The sequence below is a fragment of the Ursus maritimus genome, unplaced genomic scaffold (assembly GCF_017311325.1).
Source record: "Ursus maritimus isolate PB19 unplaced genomic scaffold, ASM1731132v1 scaffold_19, whole genome shotgun sequence".
NCBI classification, from domain to species: Eukaryota; Metazoa; Chordata; class Mammalia; order Carnivora; family Ursidae; genus Ursus; species Ursus maritimus.
The window spans coordinates 54,371,114-54,392,866 of record NW_024424341.1 but is presented as its reverse complement, the minus strand read 5'-3'; the positions used below and the strand labels follow the sequence as shown (position 1 = coordinate 54,392,866).

Sequence of the window (21,753 nt, the reverse complement as noted above, 5' to 3'; positions counted from 1 at the left end):
GTTCTCCTACCCCAGTTCTACCTGCCCTCCCATCCAGAAGGATCTTGCTAAAACACAAGCTCCTCCTGTCAGGTCTTCCTCCTGCTCCGAGCCTGCTATGGCTCCCCAGTGCTCCAGTCCCATAACCTACAAGACCCTCCGTGGCCTGAATGCTGCTGCTTCTTCATCCTCATCTTTTGCCCTCCCTTCTCCCCAACACATATTCATTCTGCCCTCAAATCATACCCAAGCTGCTTGCGTTTTCCCGAACGTGCTCCTGCATGCCACCTGAACTTGAACTTCAGTTCCTTCTTCCTGGTAGACCTTTCCCATCCTTCTCCTACTGAATTTTTCTCCATCCTTCAAGGGCTAACTCAACCATCCCCTCTGCTCGGAACTTAGCATGAATCCCTCTACCTAAGCCAGGCCCCCACCCCTAAGATAACTGGTTGGCAGAGCTCATTCTCTGCTGGGCAGTGTGCTGGGCCCTTTGCACATTTTTTTTTTTTTAAGATTTTATTTATTTATTTATTAGAGAGAGCACAAGCAGGGGGAGCGGCAGGCTCTCTGATGAGCAGGGAGCCCGATGCGGGGCTCAATCCCAGGACCCTGAGATCACTACCTCAGCTGAACGCAGACACTTAACCCACTGAGCCACCCAGGCTCCCCTCCTTTGCACATTCTGCCTCATGGAGTTCCCCCAATAACCGTCAGGGCCAGGAACAAACACTCCCAGCTCTGGATGAAGGAATTGAGGCCCAGTGAGGACAAATGATTTACCAAAGGAATCACAGCCAGGGAAGGGGCAGAGTCAGGACTTGAACTCTCGACCTTGAGGCAGGCTGGCTTGTCCAGTTACGCTGAGTATTTATCTCAGCTTCGTAAGTGTTTATTTTATAGCATTCTCAGTAGAGGCACACGTTTATGTAATTTATTAATAAAAAATAAACTCTGTATACAGAGTGGCCACAAAATCCTCTCAGTCTGAGCCTGGTGGCAGCAAGGATTTCAGAACATCCTTTAGAGGCCACGTTTGGACACGAGTCCCAGCCACTCTACTTGAATGTGGTTCTGGCGTGGATTGTTCTAGTAGATCACAAGAAATCCTGAGGTTCAGTGGCCCCAGATGGAGAACGTGCCGAGGGCAAATTCCAGGGACCAGAGCTGCCCATGAAAAAATACAACGCAAGCCACGTGCTTAAGTGAGAATGTTCTAGTAGCCACCCTAAGAAAAAGTAAAAAGAAACAGGCAAAAATAATTCTGTTTGTATATATTATTTAACCAGAAATATGCAAAACGTTATATCAACGTGTACTCAATGTCCGTTTTATTTTTTTTAATAGTCTCTACACCCAGCACGGGGCGTGAACTCACAACCCCAAGATCAAGAGTCACATGTCCTTCCGAATGAGCCAGCCGGGCTCCCCTCAACATCAGCAGTTTTTAATGAGATGTTTTACATGTTTTTTGTTGCACTAAGTCTTCGAATTCCAGTGTGGATTTCATACTCATGGCGCATCTTGTTTTGGACCAAACAAGTTTCAAGCTCTCAAGAGTGTCACCATTCATCCAGTGGCTGTCGTATCTGACAACATGGCCAGACAGTTGCCTGACCACGGATCTAGGAGCGTGGCTTCCTCAAAGTCCAGATTTTTTTTTTTTTTAAGATTTATTTATTTATTTCAGAGAGAGAGAAAGAGAGAGCAGCGAGAAGGGCAAAGGGAGAGGGGGAGAGAATTTCAGGCAGACTGCACTGCACGCAGAGCCCCACCCCGGGCTCGATCTCACGACTCTGAGATCATGATGGAAGCTGCAATCAAGGTCTGGCCACTTAACCCACTGAGCCACCCAGGTGCCCCCCACAAAGTCCAGATTGAACACGTGACAGTGTGCCCCCAGGAGACAGTGTCTTGGCTTACAGTCAAGACCTTCGCCTCTAGGGTCCCCGGGTGGCTCAGTCAGTTAAGCATGTGCCTTGGGCTCAGGTCATGATCTTGGGGTCCTGGGATCGAGCCCCACACCTGCTCAGTGGGGAGTCTCCTGCCTCTCTTCTGCTCATGCACTCGAACTCTTTCTCTCAAATAAATAAATAAGATCTTAAAAAAAAAGGCCCTAGACTCTGAAGCTAGACTGCGGGGTTCCAATGTTAGCTCTATAACTTCCAACCTGTAATTCCAACCTCTTGGCACCTCAGTTTATTCTTCTATAAAAGGACCTCATAGGGACTTTGTGGGGGTTAAGTGAGTTAATAGATATTAAACACTTAGAACGGAGCCTGGCCTAATTAAGTGCTGTGTATAAGTGTTGGCTTTTACTGTTGTTTGCAGTTTTTGTGTTGTTTGGAGTTTTTGTGTAAGAGAAGGTCTCTCGACCCCACATTAACAGTCAAAGAATGGGGGCGCCTCGTGGCTTGGCTCAGTTAAGCGACCGGCTCTCGGTTTCCGCTCAGGTCATGGTCTCAGGATCGTGAGATCAAGCCCCCCATGGGGCTCTGTGCTCAGCACGGAGTATACTGGTCCTTCTCCCTCTGCTCTTGCCCCTGGTCTCTCTCTCTCAAATAAAATCTTTAAAACAGTTGAAGAAGGAAAACGCCCTTCAAGACTAAGCATCCTCGGAGTGGGGGATGTCCAGGAGTACGTAGGCAGTTCACACAACCTCTAAGAGCCTTGTGTAGGATGGACCGGTCACCTGGGTCCTCACGGGAGGGTGGTCCACCGGAATTCCGTGCTGGAACGGGCGTGTGTAATCATGAGGCTCTGGACACCTCCCAGTCCAGCCTCTGCCACGTACTCCTTCCCTGTTCTCAGTGTTCTTGTTTCATCTGTGTAATGGGTTGAATGATACACCCCTCCCCTGCCCAAGATATGTCCACCTGAGCCCTGTGGATGTGGGCCGATTTGGACAAAGGGTCTCTGCAGATGTAATTAAGGGATGGCTCTCAAGATGAGATCACGTTGGATTATCCAAGCAGCCCCTCAACCCAACGGCAAGTGTCCTCACTAGAGAAAGGCAGAGGGTGATTGGACACAGATGGTAGACTAGAAGCTTTGTGAAGACCAACACAGAGACCGGCGTGATCTGGCCACAAGCCCGAGGAATGCCTGGAGCCCCCAGAAGCTGAAAGAGGCAAGAAAGGATCTCCCCCCAGAACCTTTCGGGGAGCTTGGGGGGTGGGGAGTGTGGCCTTGCTGCCGACACCTGGATTTAGGATTTCCGGCCTCCAGAACGGTGAGAGAATAAATTTCTGTTGTTTTAAGCCACCAAGCGGTACCCAAGTTTGTGGTACTTTGGTAGGCAGCCACAGGAAATGAATACAGTCTATCTGGGGGCCTGTCTCTCCACTCCGAAGGCAGAATTTCTGTGGCTTTTAGATACCATCTCTTCCAACCTTCCGTCATAAGAGGAAACTGAGTCTAGGCAAGGGGGCGGAGCCAGAACCAGACCTCAGCCACCCCCCAAACCCCACGCCACCTTCCTCATCCAAGCTTCAGAGGTCCCTGTGGAAACTTGCAGGGTATTTTACCTGTTGAAAAAAATATATAGAATGCTGATTGAGTTTTCTTTTAAGGCAGTGGTTGAGAACAACACAAGCTTTGGTTGGAATCCTGGTTTGACTGCTTGCTTGCTGTGTGGCCTTGGGCAAGAGAGTAACTTCTCTGTGCCTCAGTTTCTCCCTCTATAAAATGGGGATAATGAGATAAGTCATCTCATGTGCAGTGCATGAGAATCAACCAACTTTGCCATTTGACACAGTCCTGGAAGTCTTTGTAAATGGTATAAGACAAGAAAAATAAATGAGATGGAAAGATCAGAAGGCGAGAGAGAAAACTGCCATTTGGATACTTTTCAAGGAAAAACTAAAAGAATCAGCAAACAATTTTAGTATGAAAATTTGGCCAGATTGCCTGTTAGAAGGACTACCACCAAATATTTTTGTTAATGGAATTTTATCTATTATTAAAAACACAAAGATAGTCAGAGATTTTTTATTTTTTTAAGATTTTTAAGTAAACTACACCCAGGGTGGGGCTCAAACTCACAACCCCAAGATCAAGAGTTGCATGCTTTTCTGAGTCAGCTAGGTGCCTAATAGTTGCAGGTCTTTTTTTTTTTTTAAGATTTTATTTATTTATCTGAGAGAGAGAGCGCACGAGAGATCAAGAGAGAGAGAGCACAAGCAGAAGGGAAGAGCAGACTCCCTATTGAGCATGGAGCCTGACGCAGGACTCGATCCCAGGACCCTGGGATCATGACCTGGGCCAAAGGCAGATGCTTAACCGATTGAGCCACCCAGGCGCCCCTACTTGCAGTTGTTTAACCAAAAATGCTTAATAGCAGTAATCAGCTAGAAATTATAATTTAAAAATGGAGTTAACAAACTAGAAAAATACCACCTGCATGTACACTGGCGACTCTCAGATTTTTTTTAGAGTTTATTTATTTATTTGCAAGAGAAAGAAAGCGCGAGCAGGGAGAGGAGCAGAGGGAGAGGGACAAGCAGACTTCACACCGAGCCAGACACGGGGTTTGATCCCACGACCCTGAGCTCATGACCTGAGCCAAAACTAAGAGCTGAATGCTCAACCGACTGAGCCACCCAGGTGCCCTTTGTGACTTTCGGGTTTTAACCTTGAACCTGGAACTCTCTCTTCTGTCCCTTTGACCTTCCCCCTGGGATGTCTCAAAGGTTTCAACAACCTGAGGAGGCTCAGCCAAAATTCTCAACTTTCTTCCCCAGCCTGCAATTCTGGTTCCTGTTACTGCCGGTCCCTCAAACCTAAGCTTTGTTCTTGACTCTCTGTCACCCTGGTCCGGGTTACCATCTCACTGGTAGTCACTTTCTCACTGGGCTTCCTGCTTCCATCCTTGCCCCCCTACAGTTCATTTTCCACTCAGAATAAAATCCAAAGTACTTACTGTAGCTTTCAAGGCCTTACAAAATCTGGTCCCTTGAATGCTCAGCCTTACGTTTTTCAAAACTCACCTAGCAATCTCCTACCACAGGATCTTTGCACAAGCCGTTTCTACCACCTTGAAAACTCTCCCTCCCTTCACCTAGCCAATTCCCAGTCATCCTTTAGGTCTCTTATTTTATGTATGTATGTATGTATGTATGTATGTATGTATGTATGTATGTGTTTATTTATTTAAATAGGCTCCACACCCAGTGTGGGACTTGAACTCACAACCCCAAGATCAAGAGTTGCATGCTCTACTGACCAAGCCAGCCAGGTGCCCCTTTTGGTCTCTTCTTAAATGCTTCTTTAACAGAAGAACCTCTCCTGTCCTCAACTGAAATGATGTAGCACATTCTTTTTTTTTTTTTTTTGGTTTTATTTATTAATTTGACAGAGAGAGAGAGCACAAGCGAGGGGAGGAGCAGGCAGAGAGGGAGAAGCAGGCTCTCTGAAGGCAGACGCTTAACCGTCTGAGCCACCCAGGAGCCCTGATGTTCCACATTCTTGTCCTTTATATAACACTTATTAGGTGTACGTGATTATTAAGTTCAGTGATTTGTAAACTTTTTGGTCTCAGGACCCCTTATGCTCTTAAAGATTATTGAGGACTCCAAAGAGTTGGGGTTTTTTTTTCTTTCAAAGAGTTTTTTTATGTGCATTATATCTTTCAATATTTACTGCATTATAAATTCAAACTGAGAAATTTAAACAACATTTTATTCATTAAAAAAATAAACAATTTAAGCGTCTGCCTTTGGCTCGGGTCCTGATCTCAGGGTCCTGGGATTGAGCCCCGCGTCGGGCTCCCTACTAGGCGGGGAATCTGCTTGTCCCTCTTCCTCTGCCCCTCACCTCTGCTCATGCACGCTCTCTCTCTCTCTGCTCTCTCAAATAAATAAAAATCTTAAAAATAAATAAATAAATAAAAGCTAAAAAAAGAAACAATTTCATGTTTACATAAAATCATATAGTTTTTAATTAAAATAACCATATATTCCAAAACAAGAAAAAAATTAATGAAAAGAGGGACCTCATTTTATAATTTTTGCAGATCACTTTAATGTCTGGCTCAACAGAAGCAAGCTGTGTGTCCTCATAGCTGCGGCTGTGTTTAGCGTATTGTGATATTATACAGGCTGCCGTGTGCCCTCGTGAGGCAGTGAACGTGAAAAAGGCAGGTAAGTGTCTTAATAATATTAGAAATATCTTAACCTCTTGAACCCCTTGAAAGAGTGCTGGAGAACCCCCCAGGGTTCCGTGGACTGCACTTTGAGAATCATCCCTTAGCTTCGGGTTCCATAGAGCCTAGAGACAGTGTCCTGGGAAACCGAACACCTTTGGGGACCAGGTGACCTGGTTCAAGAGCCAGCTCTGACTACAAGCAAGATGAGCTTGTATGTTCTCCGAGCTGAGCTACTCTCTGAGCTCAGATATTCTCTGAGCTGCGGTCTCTGCATCTCTAACGTGGGGATAATAGTCATTAAAATAGTAAAAGCACCTCTCCCTACTAAGGTTATAGTGAGACCCAGAGGAGATGACTCCCCGACTCATGTCTGGCATGTAGCATACAATAAACATTTGCTATTATAATGTGGGAAACGTCATTTTATTACCAATACTGTTAATGCATGTGGCTAATTTCTCTGGAGGCCTGTCTTGGGCTTGGGCGGTGCTAGGGACGCAGTGATGACTGAGCCCGGCCTGGCCCTGCCCTTGTGGGTCACAGAGTTTTCATTTGTGAGGGACTGCCCTTAGCACCTGGTCCCTAAAGGACATGAGTTCTTAAAAGTGGGGAAACAGGGAAGGGCATTCTAGGCAGTGGGAGGAGCACGCAAGGAGCCACGGAGAGGGGGACAGCTCTGGTCTGGCGACTGGCCACGTTACTGTGTTTCTCTGCCCCCAGGATGCATCGGTCCTGTTGCTGGAGGGAAATAGGTGCGCATATCTAGTTGTTGGGTTTTGTTTTTAATCTCCCTTCCTTCCCAACCTCTCTTTTCGTATAAAGTTAGTTCCTGGAGGGGCGCCTGGCTGGCTCAGTCGGTAGAGCGTGCGACTCTGAATTCGGGGTCGTGAGCTCAAGCCCCTCATTGGGCGTAGAGCCTACTTAAAAGAATAAATAAACCAACAAAGTTAGTTCCTCGGTTCTGGGCCCTTGGGGGAAGTCCCACCTCTGATCTAACCTCAGTCTCTCGTGCTGCAGATCTTTCCTTTTGTTGCGTATCCAACCCCAATGACCGGTGCAAACTTGGGACGGCCAGGCAGAAGAGGTGCCCGGGATGGTGCGGGGTCGGGGCCGGGCTCCTCCACTGCCCCCCATCCGGGGGCCGCCGCTCGGGGCCGGGTGAGTCAGTCCCCGGCGGCTCCCGCGTCATGCAGGCCGCTCCGCTCCGCGCTATTTCGGGCTCCGGGCGCTATAAATAGAGGCTCGCGGAGCGGAGCCGCCCCCCTCCGCTCTGGCCCCCCTGCGTCCCCAGCCCCGCCGCGCGATCGCCGGGCCGCGCGTCACTGCGGCTAAGTTTAGAGGCGGGTGGGGACGCCGGCCTGGTCACTGCGCCCCTCGGCCGCACCCCCGCTTCCAGAGCCTTCGGATGGCGCCTCTGTGCCCCCCGCCCCGAGTTCCTCTGGCGGAATTAGGGGCGGGGGTCCCCATATTCCCCATCTCCACCCCAATACCTCCGGGTGCAGAGGAAACGCAAAGTTAGGATTAGGGGAGGGTTTGGGACTGGAGCAGGGACCTGATTCGAGAAGTCACCCGGGGAACTGGAATTGCGGCAGGGATTTCAACTTGGAGGGTTTGGAAGGAGGACGCGGAATCAGAGTGAGGACAGGTGGAACATTCAAGCTCGCAACTCGGAGCCGGGCAGCTTCGAATCCAGGATCCGAAAGTTCTATTGGGGAATCGAGTAGAAATCAAACTTGGAAATGATGTAGAACCGGGAGCAACTTTTCCGCACGCCGACTAACGCTAACAGGCTCAGCGTTACACTAACCGCACGCTGCGGGGCCGTTGTCGCACTTCTGCCATAAAGAATGGAGTCGGAATTAGCGAAGGGGCCGCCTGCGCGGGGTCTTGTCCCGCCGCGGGGGGCGGAGGGGATTGTGGCGGAGCAGCTCCCCGCGCCCCTACGCCCAAATCCTCTTGCGGGGCGCCATCGCCCCCTGGCGGAAAAGGCTCGCGTTGCAGGTTGGTTTGTCAATTCCATTCCCCAAAGGGAGAAACTAAGTCACGCCCAGGTTGGCCTCCTTCTAGAATACACTCCATTGCCCTTGGATTCAGGGACACATTTCCATGGTCCTTCTCTGTGTCGCTGGGGCCTCAGTTTCCTCATATATCCATTGACCTATTGATACCTAAGGGGAAGATTATTATGGGGCCTTAGCTCATAGTAAGTGCTGAACCTATTTTGATGGGACTCTAGTTGGCGGTACTCTTTTTATGATTTATAGAGCTCCTCATCCTGTGACAGTGGGAGCGCCCTCCCGCATCACCCGCTTCACAGCGCCGTGCTTTATCTTCTTCATAGCATGGGTGGCCGTCTGAAATCTCATGGCGTGTCCCCTCCGTGAGACCATCCGCTCCGCAGGGCAGGGACCTGGGCTGACTTGTTCACCGCCATGTCCCAGATGCCTGGCACACAGTGGGTGGTCAATATGTAGGTATTCAAGGAATGAGCGAACCGTCCATCTCAATACAGTTCGCTGTGGTTTTACTGAGTCCTCAGCAATTACAGATGGGGAAACTGAGGCTCCCAGCAGTGCAGGTGCTTGCTGTAGCGCTTGGCCACTGTTCTCTGCTCATTCACACAGTATACGGTTTGGTAGCTGGGGAGGGGTAAGGGGGGGTGGGGACGTGGGAGTGGGGCGGGGAAGTCCGCTGTGATACAGCAGTGGCCACCACAGCTCCAGCCCCTGCTGTCCATGACTTGGTTAGGGCTATTTTATTTCTATGACAAACTCAAATATCGCACCCACTGTGTGCCAAGTATAATTTTAGGCATGTTACACGTAACTCATTTCATCCTCCTAATACATGTACTATTGTTATCCCCATCTTATTTATTTTTAAAGTTTATTTAATTTATTTATTTTTGAGTAATCGCTGCACCCAATGTGGGGCTCAAAACCCGGAGATCAAAAGTCACTCGCTCTACCAACCGAGCCAGCCAGGCACCCCATCCCCATTTTAGAGATGAGTAAACTGATACACAAAGAAAAGCTGAGTTGCTGGCACAAGGTCACACCGCTAGTAGATAACCTTGGGGGAGAAATACACTCAGAGATGAGCCTGCACGGGTAGGAGGGAGAATCATGGGGATGGTAGGCTTCCTATCAGCGACCCAGAAGCCAGGGAGACAGAGGACCGATATCTTCCAACTTTGCCAGAAAAATAACTAGGAACCCAGAATCGGAGACTCCAATTGTGAGGATGAAATGAAGGTATTTTGAGATGAGCAAAACTCAGAACATGACTGTCCAGAATGCTCTCTTAAAGAATTAGAAGTGGATGGACTCTAGCAGGTAGTAAAATGAATTCAGAAAGAAAGGTTATAAAAAGTAACAGAAATGTTATGGGTTGACTCCTGCCCTCCGAAAAAGATATGTTGGAGTCCTAACCCCTGGTACTTCAGAATGTGACCTTATTTGGAAATAAGGTCTTTTTAGAGGTAATCAAGTTAAAATGAGGTCATTAGCATGGGCCCTAATCCAAAATGACTGGTGTCTTTATAAAACAGGGGAGTTAAGATACAGAGACAGACACACACAGAGGAAAGACCATGACACAGGGAGAGGATGGCCATTTTCAAGCCAAGAAACTCCTGAGGCTACCAGCAGCTAGGAGAGAGGCCTGGAATAGATCCTTCCCTTGTGCACTTGGAGAGAACACAGCCCTGCCAACACCTTGACTTTGGACCTCTAGCCTCCAGAACCATGAGACAATTCATTTCTGTTACGTAAGCCACCCAGTTTTGGATACCTTGTTATAGCTCTTCTAGGAGACTGATACAAAAATGTATTTATGAATCAACTGTACAAATAAAAATTATTTATAAAAAACTTTCATAGTAGGCTCCTAACAGAAGCTGGAATCACTGGAGAGATAGAGACAATCAATATATTCAGGTATATGAAAAAGATGTCTTTTAATTAACTCATCAGTTGGGGCACCTGGGTGGCTCAGTCGGTTAAGTGTCTGCCTTTGGCTCAGGTCATGATCCCAGGGTCCTGGGATTGAGTCCCGTGTTGGGCTCCCTGCCCAGCTGGGAGTCTGTTTCTCCCTCTCCCTCTGCCCCTCCCCTTTGCTTGGGCTCTCTCTCACACTCTCTCAGTCTCAAATAAACAAATAAATAAAATCTTTAAAAAAATTAAACCATCAATTCATTGAAACTCCAATCTCAATCTCAAAAGGATTCTTCACAGAAGTGGAAACGCAGCTGCTAAAATCCATCTAGAAGAGAAATAGTGTAAGAACAGTAAAGACAGATTTGAAACTGAACAGAGGGGGGACTTGCCTTATGTAATCACAAAACATATCAAAATAAAATCACTAAACAGTACAGCATGGAGGCAAGGACAGATATAAAGATTAATAAAACAACAGAAATGTCATAAATAGACTTGTGCATATATGGGAATTTGGTTCATGATAAAGGTGAAATATCAAAATTGGGGAAAGGATTGATTTTTAAAGTAAATGGTATTGGGACAATTGGTTATATTCACCATAAATTCCTACCGTAGTGCATTTTCAAAAAAGACAGAAACAAAATCGAGACTCTGAAAGTATTAAAAGTCATTACAGGCTATATTTATGACCTTGGAGTATGGCAGGTCTCTTAACACACCAAAAGCCAAAGTCAGCACCGAACAGACTGATAAACAGGTGTGAATAAACACCAAGCATTCTCTGTGACATAAATAAATACATAGTTAAAATACAAAGTACAAACTAGGAGGGAATACTTGGAATATAGATGACTGACCAAGAATTAGAATCGGAATCCATAAGGTACTCCTACAAATTAATACTAATAAAAAAGGCACGCAACCCCATTAAAAAAAATGGGCAAAGGATATGAGCAAGCAATCCACAGAAGACAAACTACATAAGACCAATAAACTCACAAAAAGATGTTCTCTCTCCTTAGTAACCAGAGAGCTGCAAGTTAGAACAGTGTGATACTGTTCTTTCAGGAAATGACTAATACTAAGTCATCAACCAGGTCTCTGCTCAGATGTCCCTTCCTCCAGGAAGCCCTTCCCTACCCTCGGGCTGGGTTGGGCGGCCCCTCCCTAGCCCTCCCCCTCCCCTCTCCCCGGCGGCCTGGGGTCTCCCGTCCCAGCCTTGCCCGCTCCAGGGGTCGTCACAGTTTGGGAACGCGTGTGTCTCTCCCACTGGGCTGGGAGCTCCAGGAGGACAGGAGGGAGCTGTGGTTGTCAATGGTCACCGCTGAGTCGCTAGCACTGCCCCCACAGGGCCGGGAACAGAGGAGGCGCTCGGGGAGTACGTGTGGAATGAAAGAATGAATGAATGTAGCAACCGAGGCCAAGTCAATGGCAGAGCTGGGATGGGAACCCAAGTCTGGACTGAGAGGAGGAACCTAATTTGATCTCCCGCCATTCCCCTCCCTCCCCGAATCCTGTCCGGAGCCCGAGCACAAGGAGATGCTTAATAAGGGCATCGAAATTGAACTTCTCGGCAACCAGAGTCGTTCAGGCGGGTAGTTCATCGGCTTCTCCAACCCAAACCTCTGCAGTCCTCCAGGACCATAGAGAGCTGCGCGGGGACGGCCCCTCTCGAAGCTCTACCCCTCTGGGGAACGGTGAGGGCGGGATCGAGGGCTAGAGAGGCCGGAAGTGCGGCGAGCTCGGGGACGCGCTGGCCGCGTCGGCGGTGGGACGCCTCGGTCCCTCTCCGGTGTTCAGCTCGCGGCTTGGGGGCAAGGAGGTGAGTCCTCGCGGCACTCCGACAGCTGGGTTGGGTCGAGAGGGGCGGGGGGGAGGCGATTGGCAGCCACGGGAGCCAATCAGTCGTTGCAGTGTCTGAGCGATGAAGCGAGGGGAGGGTGTCAGGTGCGAGCCCTGGGGGCGGGACGGAGGGGACAGAGGTTGGACTGGGCAAACGAAGGCGGTGAACAAGTGAGGGCGGGGCGAATAGGACGTGAGACCCTTGAGGGGCGGGGCTAATGAAACGTGTGGACCGGTAAGGGGCGGGGCGAGCTGAAGGTGGATGCTCCGTGTGGGCGGGGCTTTAAGGAATCTGGGACACTGGGTGTTTGGAACTCGGTGCTATGGAGCCCCGGGATTTTTGGGGTGGGATGGCTGTGAGTGGGGGTTCCTACTGGGAGGATGGGAATTCAGGAGCTGGTGTCTCACTCGCCCCCGCCGCCATGTCTTCATTTTCAGGACCCAGAAGAACCTTGGGATGGACGAAGAGGGAGTGCGGCAGCCCTCCGGGCCACCCGCGAGGAAGAAATTCTTCATACCGCTGGGCGAGGATGAGGCCCCTCCTGCAGGGGTAGGACGAGGAGATGAGGAGAACACTGGGGAGCTGGGGGGTGATTGAGAGGAAGGAGGACAGGAAGAGGCCTGTGACCACCAGGGTGGGTTAGGAAATGTGGCCTAGGTCACCTTGGGAAAACACCTTTGCTCTCCCCAAGTCTGTTTCCCTAGCTGTAAAATGTCATGGTGATTCCAAGAGCGGGCTCCAGGCAGGGGCTGAAAAACCGGCAAACAGGGAGTGACCTTGGGATGTGTTTTATGTGGACAGCACCCTGGTTTGCAAAGCATGAATTTATTGTTGACATTTGACAGTTGGAAGGCTTTGCAATAAAAAAAAAAGTCTGCGCTTTTGACAACCTTTGGTAAATGGAAGGATCTGACAACACTGAGATCGCATTCCCACAGGAAAACAATTGGCTGGTGCTGAGTACTGGCTGCTCCCTCTGTGCTAGGAAGAAAAACAAAGTGGGCTAAGGATATAGGGGATGATGGGGGAGACGTGCTACCTTAGGTCAAGGGACTGTTTCTCTGAGGAGGTGACATCTTGGCAGTGATGTGAAGGAGGTGAGGGAGTGAGCTATGTGACAACATCTGGAAGCAGAGGGGACAGCCAGTGCAAAGGCCCAGGGAGTTTGAGGCCAGTGGGACTGGGCTAGAAAAAGCAAAGGGAAAGAGGTGGGAGGTGAGACCCCTGAGGCAAGGGGGCAGGGACAGATCTTCTAGAGCCTTGTGGGCTATGGTGACAGCTTCGGTTTTTGCTCTGAGATGGGAGCCACCGAGGTCTCTGAGCAGAGCGACGTGAAATGACAGTGAACAGACTGTGGGGAGTAAGGGTGTAGGCAGGGAGCTCGTGAAGAGATGACTGCAGCGGTCTAAGGGAGAGAAAATGGTGGCCGGGACCAGTGCAGAGGCTGAGGAGTCAGGAGAAGGGGCTCGATTTAGATGTTGACACTCCCCTCCCCTGCACAGGTCAAGCCCTTATTCAAATCCACCCGGAGCCTGCCCACCGTGGAGACCTCACCTCAGGCAGCCCCTCAGACGTATGCCGAGTATGCCATCTCGGGACCTCCGGGAGGGGCTGGAGCTCCACACCCCACGGGGCCAGAGCCCCTGGCAGGAGAGACCCCCAATCAGGCCCCGAAACCGGGGGCAAAATCCAGCAGCATCATTGTGAGCCCCCGCCAGGTGAGGAGGGGATGGAGAAGTGAGGCTTTGAGCTTTCTGGTGGGAAACTTGGGTTATGGGGAGGGAGTTCTGGTGGGCACTGGGAGGAAGTCTGAGCTCTGGCCATTGTGCTCTGGGCTGCGCCCCTCTTTCATTCATCCTTTCAAGTACTGCGTGTGGGTTGAGGTTGCCTCGTGTCCTATTGTTTTGTTATAACAAAAATACCATAGTCTGGATAGTTTAAACAGCAAACATTTACTTCCCACAGCTCTGGAGCCAGGGAAGTCCAAGGCACTGGCAGATTCAGTGCCCAGGAAGGACCCGCCTCCTGGTTCATAGACTACTGTCTTCTTACTGTGTCCTCAGATGGCAGAAGGGGTGAAGGCGCTCTCTGGTGTCCCTTTTATAAGGGCACCAATCCCATTCATGGGGGCTCCACCCTCATGACCTAATCGCCTATCCTCCCCTCCTAATACCATCACATTGGGGGTTAGGATTTCCACAGGTGAATTTTGGGGGGACACAAAAGTTTAGTCTATAACACCCTGATTCTTCTTTTCGGGGGTGTGACTGCGTTAGTGCAGCTAAATTTCTTGCTTCCCCCCCCCATGTGTTCATTCATTCAAGAACTATTTCTTGACAGCTGGCTCGTTCATTGGAGCGCGTGACTCTTTATCTCAGGGTTGTAGGTTCGAGTCCCATGTTAGGGGTAATTACCTTAAAAAATATAATTTTTTAAAAAGAATATTTATTTATTTGAAAGAGAGAGAACAAGAGTGGGGGGACAGAGGGAGAGAGCACACCTCAAGCAGACTCCCCACTGAGCGAGGAGCCCCGGGCGGGGCTCGATCTCACGACCCTGAGATCACGATCTGAGCCAAAACCAAGAGTCGGATGCTTAACCACCTGAGCCACCCAGGCACCCCGCCAAAAATAAAATCTTAAAAAAAAAAAAAACATAAAAGTTACCGTATGACCCAGCGAGCCTACTTCTAGGTAGATGTTCAGGAGAAATGACGACATTCATCCGTACAAAATCTGGTGCACGAACGGTCCCCGCAGCTTTGTTCCCAATAGCCAAAAAGTGCAAACAGCTCACATGTCTGTCGGCTGACGTCGCTTCACTCAGCATAAGGCTTTCGGGTTCCTCCATGAGGGTCCAAGCTTCCTTCCTTCCCTTTGCAGGCCCAGTAGTGTCCTGGCGTGTTCAGGTGCCAGGCCGGGGTTCTTGTCCCTCTGCGGATGGGCCGTCATCGGGCTGTTCGTACTTGTTGCTTATTCTAAAGATGCCGCCCTGAACGTTTGCGTTCAGGTTTTCTGGTAGATGCGGGTTTTCAGTTCTCTTGGGTATTTAGGTGGGCGTGGAGGTGCTGGGTCACGGGGTGACTCCGTGTTGAGCTTTTTTCGAAACTCCCAAACCATTTTCTCCAACGAAGCCTCATTTTACGTTCCCACCAGCCGTGGGCGGGGGTTCCAGTTTCCCCAGATCCTCACCACCTGGCCTTGTCTATCTTTCTGACCGTTTTGGCCATTCGAGTGGGTGTGAAGGGGACAAAGTAATCCTTTTATTTTATTTTATGTTATTTATTTGAGAGAGAGATCATGAGCAGGGGGGAGGGGTCGAGGGAGAGGCAGACTCCACTGAGCAGGGAGCCTGATGTGGGGCTCTATCCCAAGACCCTTAGATCAGGACCTGAGCCGAAGGCAGATGCTTAACCGAGTGAGCCCCCCCAGGCACCCCAAAGTGATCCTTTAAAAATGAGAATAGGGGGTCGCCTGGGTAGCGCAGTCGTTAAAGCGTCTGCCTTCGGCTCAGGGCGTGGTCCCGGCGTTCCGGGATCGAGTCCCACATCGGGCTCCTCTGCTGGGAGCCTGCTTCTTCCTCTTTCACTCACCTGCTGTGTTCCCTCTCTCGCTGGCTGTCTCTCTGTCACATAAATAAATAAAATCTTAAAAAAAATAAAATAAAATAAAAATGAGAATAGGATCCTGTATCAGGGTCCTGGGATCGAGCCCTGCGGCAGGCTCCTCACTCAGCAGGGTGTCTGCTTGTTGCTCTCCCTCTGCCTCCCCCTCACTCTTGTTCTCAAATAAGTAAAATCTTCAAAAAATAAAATAAAAAAATAAGATCCTGCTCCTCCTTTCCTCAAGGCCCTTCTCTGGCTCCCAGGTGCCTCAGTTCAGGGCCTGTGCGACTCGGGACCTCTGTGGACCCTTCTCGCCCCAGCTGCTCTGCCCAGCCCACAGCCCACTGCCAAGGGGGTCCTGCCCTCTCTTTAGAACCACATTCCACCGCTGTAATAATTACTCGTTTGTCCCTGAGATGATTTTCTTTAACGTCTGTGTCCCCTGCGAGGCAGGGATCTTTGCCTATCTTGGTCCCTGCTGTATCCACAGCACTTAGACATGCATGAGGTGCTCGGTAAATACTGATGGGATGGATTAGAGCCTGACTTGCTCAGAGACTTTAGGTCTTGGGCTACGGTGTGTGTTTAGAGTGGAGTGAGAGGGAGAAGTCTGCCTGTGTGACCTGTGGGGGGTCACCGGGCACCTGGGGCTTCCTCTCAGGACACTGGGAGCCACGGCAGGGTTGAGAGCAGCAAGGGGCAGGTCTGTGCAGAGGCCAGGAGGAAGTGGGGCAGGGGCTGTGGCAGTGGAGGGGGAGACGTTGATGGGGATGCTTGGAAGGTAGACGTCCCAGCTGGAGGAAGAGGGGGAGAGGGAAGTGTCCACGACCCGGCTCAGGTCTCTGGATGGTGTGGGGCTGTCCCCAAAGTGGGGCCAGGAGGAGGGGAAGGTGTGAGGGCTGATGCTGAAGGCACTTGGGATGCAATGAGGCAGACATCCCGGAGGAAGTGTCCTGCAACCCCAGGTCACACATGTGCGGCTAGGGGAGAGGGCTGAGCTGGAGAGACTCAGGGACCCTTTAGTTAAGGCCCAGGGCTGGGGGGAGGGGCCTAGGTCAGAGCCAGAGCACCAAGGACATTTCAGGCTGAGGAGGTAGACTGTGGAGAAGGGGAGGACAGGCACAGGCAGGAAGAGGGTGGGGAGGTGTTGACAGCGGTGGGGGCCCTGGGGTGGCAGTGGTCCCAGGGCCATTCCGGTTAATGGCTTTGGTCCTTCCTCGCTCCCCAGAGGGGCAACCCGGTGCTGAAGTTTGTGCGTAACGTGCCCTGGGAGTTCGGTGACGTGCTTCCCGACTATGTGCTGGGCCAGAGCACCTGTGCCCTGTTTCTCAGGTGAGCTCTGAGGGGCTTCCCCACCTTCCAGGGAGGCCGGGGTGGGGGGCGGTTTGCCCCGGTGTTTTGGACCATTCAGTGGGAGATCTTTTGGTGTGGCCCTGTCGCTCTGGGCCTAGATGGGGCCTGTGTGGGAGGGAGAGGTCTTAGCCTGGAGGTGCCCAGAGCAAGAAGAGCTGCAGGCCCAGACTCTGGGTCTGAGGGAGGAGGGGCTGGGGGCCCGGGCTCCTGGGTCTGAGGGAGGAGGGGCTGGGGGCCCGGGCTCCTGAGTCTGAGGGAGGAGGGGCTGGGGGCCTGAGCTCCTGGGTCTCAGGGAGGAAGAGGTTGGGGGCCTGGACTCCTGGGTCTCAGGGAGGAAGGGGCTGGGGGCCTGGACTTCTGGGTCTGAGCGAGTTGGGGGTTGGGTCACTCATGTCCCAGACATCCAGGACGAGTGGATGAGAGCCAGGAATTCTCTAATCTCTACCCCGTGAAGCACGTTCCCTCTCTACTCCCCGGGGTCCCTCACCAGACAGAGCTAGAGGAGGGAAGTGAAACTTCTAAGTTCCTTTCCTCCGTGCAAGGTAGGAGAGCTGGCGGCTGCTGGGCAGAAATGTCCCCTAGTTCCCTGGCTGGAGAACCACTCTACCCCCTCCCTGCCGGTGCCCTTTGAGGCCAAAGCAGACCATCCCTGGGATGGGCCTGCCTCCCAAGACCAGCTGCACAGTGTCCCCCAGTCCACACTGTCTAAGCCCTGGTCTCCTGTCCTCTACCCAAAGCCCAAGTCTCTTCTCTGCCTCCGGGAAGAACCTGGGGTCCGTCCCTCCAGGGAGCCAGAGCCAGGCAGCCCTTGCTGCCGATCCCACCGTGCCCCTGCCTTGCTGGGTGACCTGGAGCAGGTCACTTCACTTCTCCGAGCCTCGGATCCCTGTTGCCCACGCCCTCTGCCTTCCAGGGAGAGTGAAGAAGGGCTCCCGGGGTCTCTGGGAGACCGAGACCTCCCAATTCCTCCCTCTCCCCTGCCCCCCCAGCCTCCGCTACCACAACCTCCACCCAGACTACATCCACGAGCGGCTGCAGAGCTTGGGGAAGAGCTTCGCCCTGCGGGTCCTGCTTGTCCAGGTGGACGTGGTAAGCAGTGGTCACTTCCCCCCCACCAGCCTCATTGGCCCCATCTGTGAAATGGGGCGCGTTGGGCCTCACAGCAGCCAAGTGGACTGTTGAATCCCGAGGGAAGATGCAAGTTGAAAACTCAGTGAGGAACCAACTTCTCACGTCCAAGATTGACAGCCTCTGTTGGCAAGCGGGGAGGAGGGTAAAATCATCCGTCTCCTCCTTCCCTACCCCACTTCGGCCGAGCCCAGCCCTCTGTCACCTAAACGTGTCTTGAATCTGTGTCATCCTGTCTCTCCACCCAGCCCGGCCCACCTGGGCCCCAGCTCCAGCCTCCTCCCTTGTCTCATGGCCTCCAGCCTCAATGTGTCCCCTCCTTACAGCAGCCAGAGGGGTTTCCCTAAAGCACAGATCTGCTGTCCAGATCCCTCCGTGGCTCCCCAGTGCCCTCCACGGCCTGTGAGCCCTGTGTGACGGCCCCCTGCCCCACTCTGTGGGTTCATTTCAAAGCCTCCGTGTGGTCACCCCTGTACATTCTTCATCACATACTGTGTGAATCACAATTCCTCAAGCCCTCTTCCCCTCCCATCCTTTGCACAAGCTGTTCCCTATGTCTGGAATTCCATTTTTTGCTTTCCTTTGCCTCCTTCAGTCCTCCTCATCCTCCTTCAGGTCTCAGCTCAGATGTTCCTTCCTCCAGGAAGCTCTCCCTGATCCCCTAGGCAGGTCAGATGCTCCTGGTCTCCCATCCCAGTCCTGGCCACTCCGGCTCATCACTGTACGGGGACAGTTTTATCTACCTTACCAGACTGTGAGCTCCAGAGGGCAGAGCCTGGGCGGTCTTAGTTACTCAGGGGTCCCAGCATTGCCCAGCACAAGTGGGCACCCAGTCAGAGCTTAGGGAGTGTCAGTCGAGTGGAGGGTTCTTGGCCTCCTAACCTACTGTGTTTTCAAGTCTGTAATTCCTTGCTTTCTACCAGAGTTCTCATACTCATTTTCTTTTCCACCCAGAAAGATCCTCAGCAGGCCCTCAAGGAACTGGCCAAGATGTGCATTCTGGCTGACTGCACCCTGGTCCTTGCCTGGAGGTGAGACCGAGGCTCCCCGCCCAGGTCAGGCTCTATCCCCAGAGTCATTGCATCGCTCTGCCCCACCCCCAGACCTTTCCTTCTCCTGCTGTGAGAACTCCCCATTTGAGCTTGGTCCAGGCACTGCCTCCCTTTGGGCCTCAACTCCTTCATCTTTAAAATAGGGTCTTAATATTGTCTAGGGCTGTGGTCACAAAAGCAGGTGACATAGATCAAATTGCCAGGACCATACTAGGCACTGATGAGTTAGACATAAAGTCTGTCTGAATGATTAATTCCACATCTAGGATTCTTTCTTTTTTTCTTTATTTGTCAGAGAGAGAACACAGGCAGGGGGAGCGGCAGGGAGAGGGAGAAGCAGGCTCCCCACCGAGCAAGGAGCGTGATGCAGGACTTGATCCCACGACCCTGGGATCATGACCCAAACCAAAGACAGATGCTTAACCAGCTGAGCCACCTAGGTGTCCCCACATCTAGGTTTCTAAAGACTATTAAGATTGGCTAGTTTCTAAATGGGAAGAAGACATTCCTTCCTCACACCATAAACAAAAATTAAATTCTGACAAATTATAGACATTAAAAAAAGGCATTAGAAGAAATCTTACAGGAGAATATTTTTTATAATCTTGGGGTAGGAAAAGTCTTCTAAAGCAAGCCCCAAAACCCCAAAGCCATAAAGGAAATTGTTGGCTGATTGGAGACTATTAAAACTTTAAAACTCCTGGGTAGTAAGAGATACTGTAAATAAAGTTAAAAGACAGGTGACAAATTACGAAAAAGTACTTGCTGTGCATATATATATATATATATGTATATATATATATATATACACACACATATACATATATATACACGCATATATATGCATATACATGTATATACTTAACATAGACTTAACATCTCTAATTTATATATGTACATATAAGAATATTTATACAGTATTAATACATTTAAATATTTATACTTATATGCATATATTTAAACACGTTTATTATATATTTGTATATGTAAAGAAATTCCCACAAGTCAATTAGAGCCCAAATAAGAGTCTAATTCAGGTTCCCAAAACACATGAAAAAATATCAACCTTATAGTTTATTAAGAAGAAAGTAAATTTTGGGGCGCCTGGGTGGCACAGTGGTTAAGCGTCTGCCTTCGGCTCAGGGCGTGATCCCGGCGTTATGGGATCGAGCCCCACATCAGGCTCCACTGCTATGAGCCTGCTTCTTCCTCTCCCACTCCCCCTGCTTGTGTGCCCTCTCTCGCTGGCTGTCTCTCTGTCAAATAAATAAATAAAATCTTTTAAAAAAAAAGAAAAATAAATTTTATTTTATTCTATTTTTTTTAAGATTTTATTTATTTGAGGGAGAGAGAGAGCACGAGTGGTGGGGGAGGGGCAGAGGCAGAGGGAGAAGCTGACTTCCTGCTGAGCAAGGAGCCTGGTAAGCGGGGCTCCATCCCCGGGACCCGAGGGATCATGACCTGAGCCGAAGGCAGATGTTTAACCGACTGAGCCACCCAGGCACCCCGAAAAAAGTAAATTAAAAAAAAACGAGGTGCCCATTTTTCTCCCGTAAATGTGGTGAAAACATCTCGGAGGGATAGCACGAAACGAGCACCTGCATGTCTGGCTGGCGGGAGACTCGATAGGCTATGAGCACAGAATAGACACGCTCTTCAAGCAGACAGTCCCGCACCACGATGAGCCCTGCTTTCGTGAGCAAACGTGCGTCCGCGATGACGTGGGCCATCCCTGCAGCATCAGTGGGTGAGAACCGGAGTCGCAGAACCAAACAGCACCATATTTTTATTTATAGACAGAAGGAAGGGAAGGGAGCTGTGTTTTTGAGCAGACACGTACGTGGATAAACTAGAAAGGGCTACAAAGGCTCCAGGCCCTGGACGGCGTTGACCTCCGGGGAGGGTAGGAGGGAGTCGGCAGTGATGGGAGGGGGACTTAACTCTCTCCGCCTCTGGCTTTCTTCTGAATATATACCGGTCAGACTTTCTTCTGTTAAATAGATGGCGTGTTCATGTAGTTCAAAGGTCAGCGATATGAACGCGGTTTGTGTGCATGTGTGTGTACATACACGGACACGGGGTGTACACGCATACGGCATGTGTGTAAGTGGCGATGTCGACATATGTCTACGTGTGCTGTTCCGTGCCTTGCATTGTCATATCATCGCCTGGAAGGCTTCTTTGCCTTTTTTTTTTTTTTTTTTAAGATTTCATTTCTTTATTTGACAGAGAGAGAGAGCACAAGCAGGGGGAGCAGCAGGCAGAGGGAGAAACAGGCTCCCCACTGAGCAGGGAGCCCCATGCAGGGTTCGATCTCAGGACCCTGGGATCATGACCTGAGCCGAAGGCAGACGCTTAACCGACTGAGCCACCCAGGCACCCCATCCAATATTGATATATTAACCAAAGCCCATAGCTTGCATCAGGGTTCACGCTCTGTGTTGTACCTTCTGTGGGTCTTGACAAAGGTACAGTATGTGTCCATAATTACTGTGCTGCACAGAAGAGTTGCACTGGCCTAAAGATTCCCTGTGCTCCCCCTATTCATCCCTCCCACCCCCAACCCCCTCATCATTTTAGTCTCCATAGGATGTCATATAGTTGGAATATACATATGTATGGAATATACATATATGGAATATATGTATATTATATATATATGTATAATATATAATATACGTATATTATATATATGTATAATATATAATATA

General features: G+C 50.4%; 1 protein-coding gene and 1 long non-coding RNA gene across 4 annotated transcripts in view; both read left to right on the top strand.

The window, feature by feature from the left end:
* Nucleotides 1–10,161, top strand: part of LOC121103501 — a 13,203-nt gene extending 3,042 nt beyond the window's left edge. Inside the window, exons 2-3 of one of the 2 annotated variants that reach the window (XR_005835780.1) lie at nt 5,990–6,116; nt 9,672–10,161. This is a non-coding gene — a long non-coding RNA (uncharacterized LOC121103501). Of the gene's footprint in view, nt 1–5,989; nt 6,117–7,138; nt 7,233–9,671 lie in introns of those variants that run through there. The other variant, XR_005835779.1, reaches the window with a different exon arrangement.
* A 1,475-nt stretch (nt 10,162–11,636) lies between these two features.
* Nucleotides 11,637–21,753, top strand: part of ERCC1 (ERCC excision repair 1, endonuclease non-catalytic subunit) — a 15,623-nt gene continuing 5,506 nt past the window's right edge. Inside the window, exons 1-6 of one of the 2 annotated variants that reach the window (XM_040634161.1) lie at nt 11,637–11,884; nt 12,343–12,454; nt 13,408–13,623; nt 16,738–16,841; nt 17,852–17,951; nt 18,945–19,021. In XM_040634161.1, coding sequence (XP_040490095.1) covers nt 12,362–12,454; nt 13,408–13,623; nt 16,738–16,841; nt 17,852–17,951; nt 18,945–19,021 — 590 coding nt within the window. In that variant the 5' untranslated portion in view covers nt 11,637–11,884; nt 12,343–12,361. The remainder of the gene's footprint in view (nt 11,885–12,342; nt 12,455–13,407; nt 13,624–16,737; nt 16,842–17,851; nt 17,952–18,944; nt 19,022–21,753) is intronic. The other variant, XM_008684462.2, reaches the window with a different exon arrangement.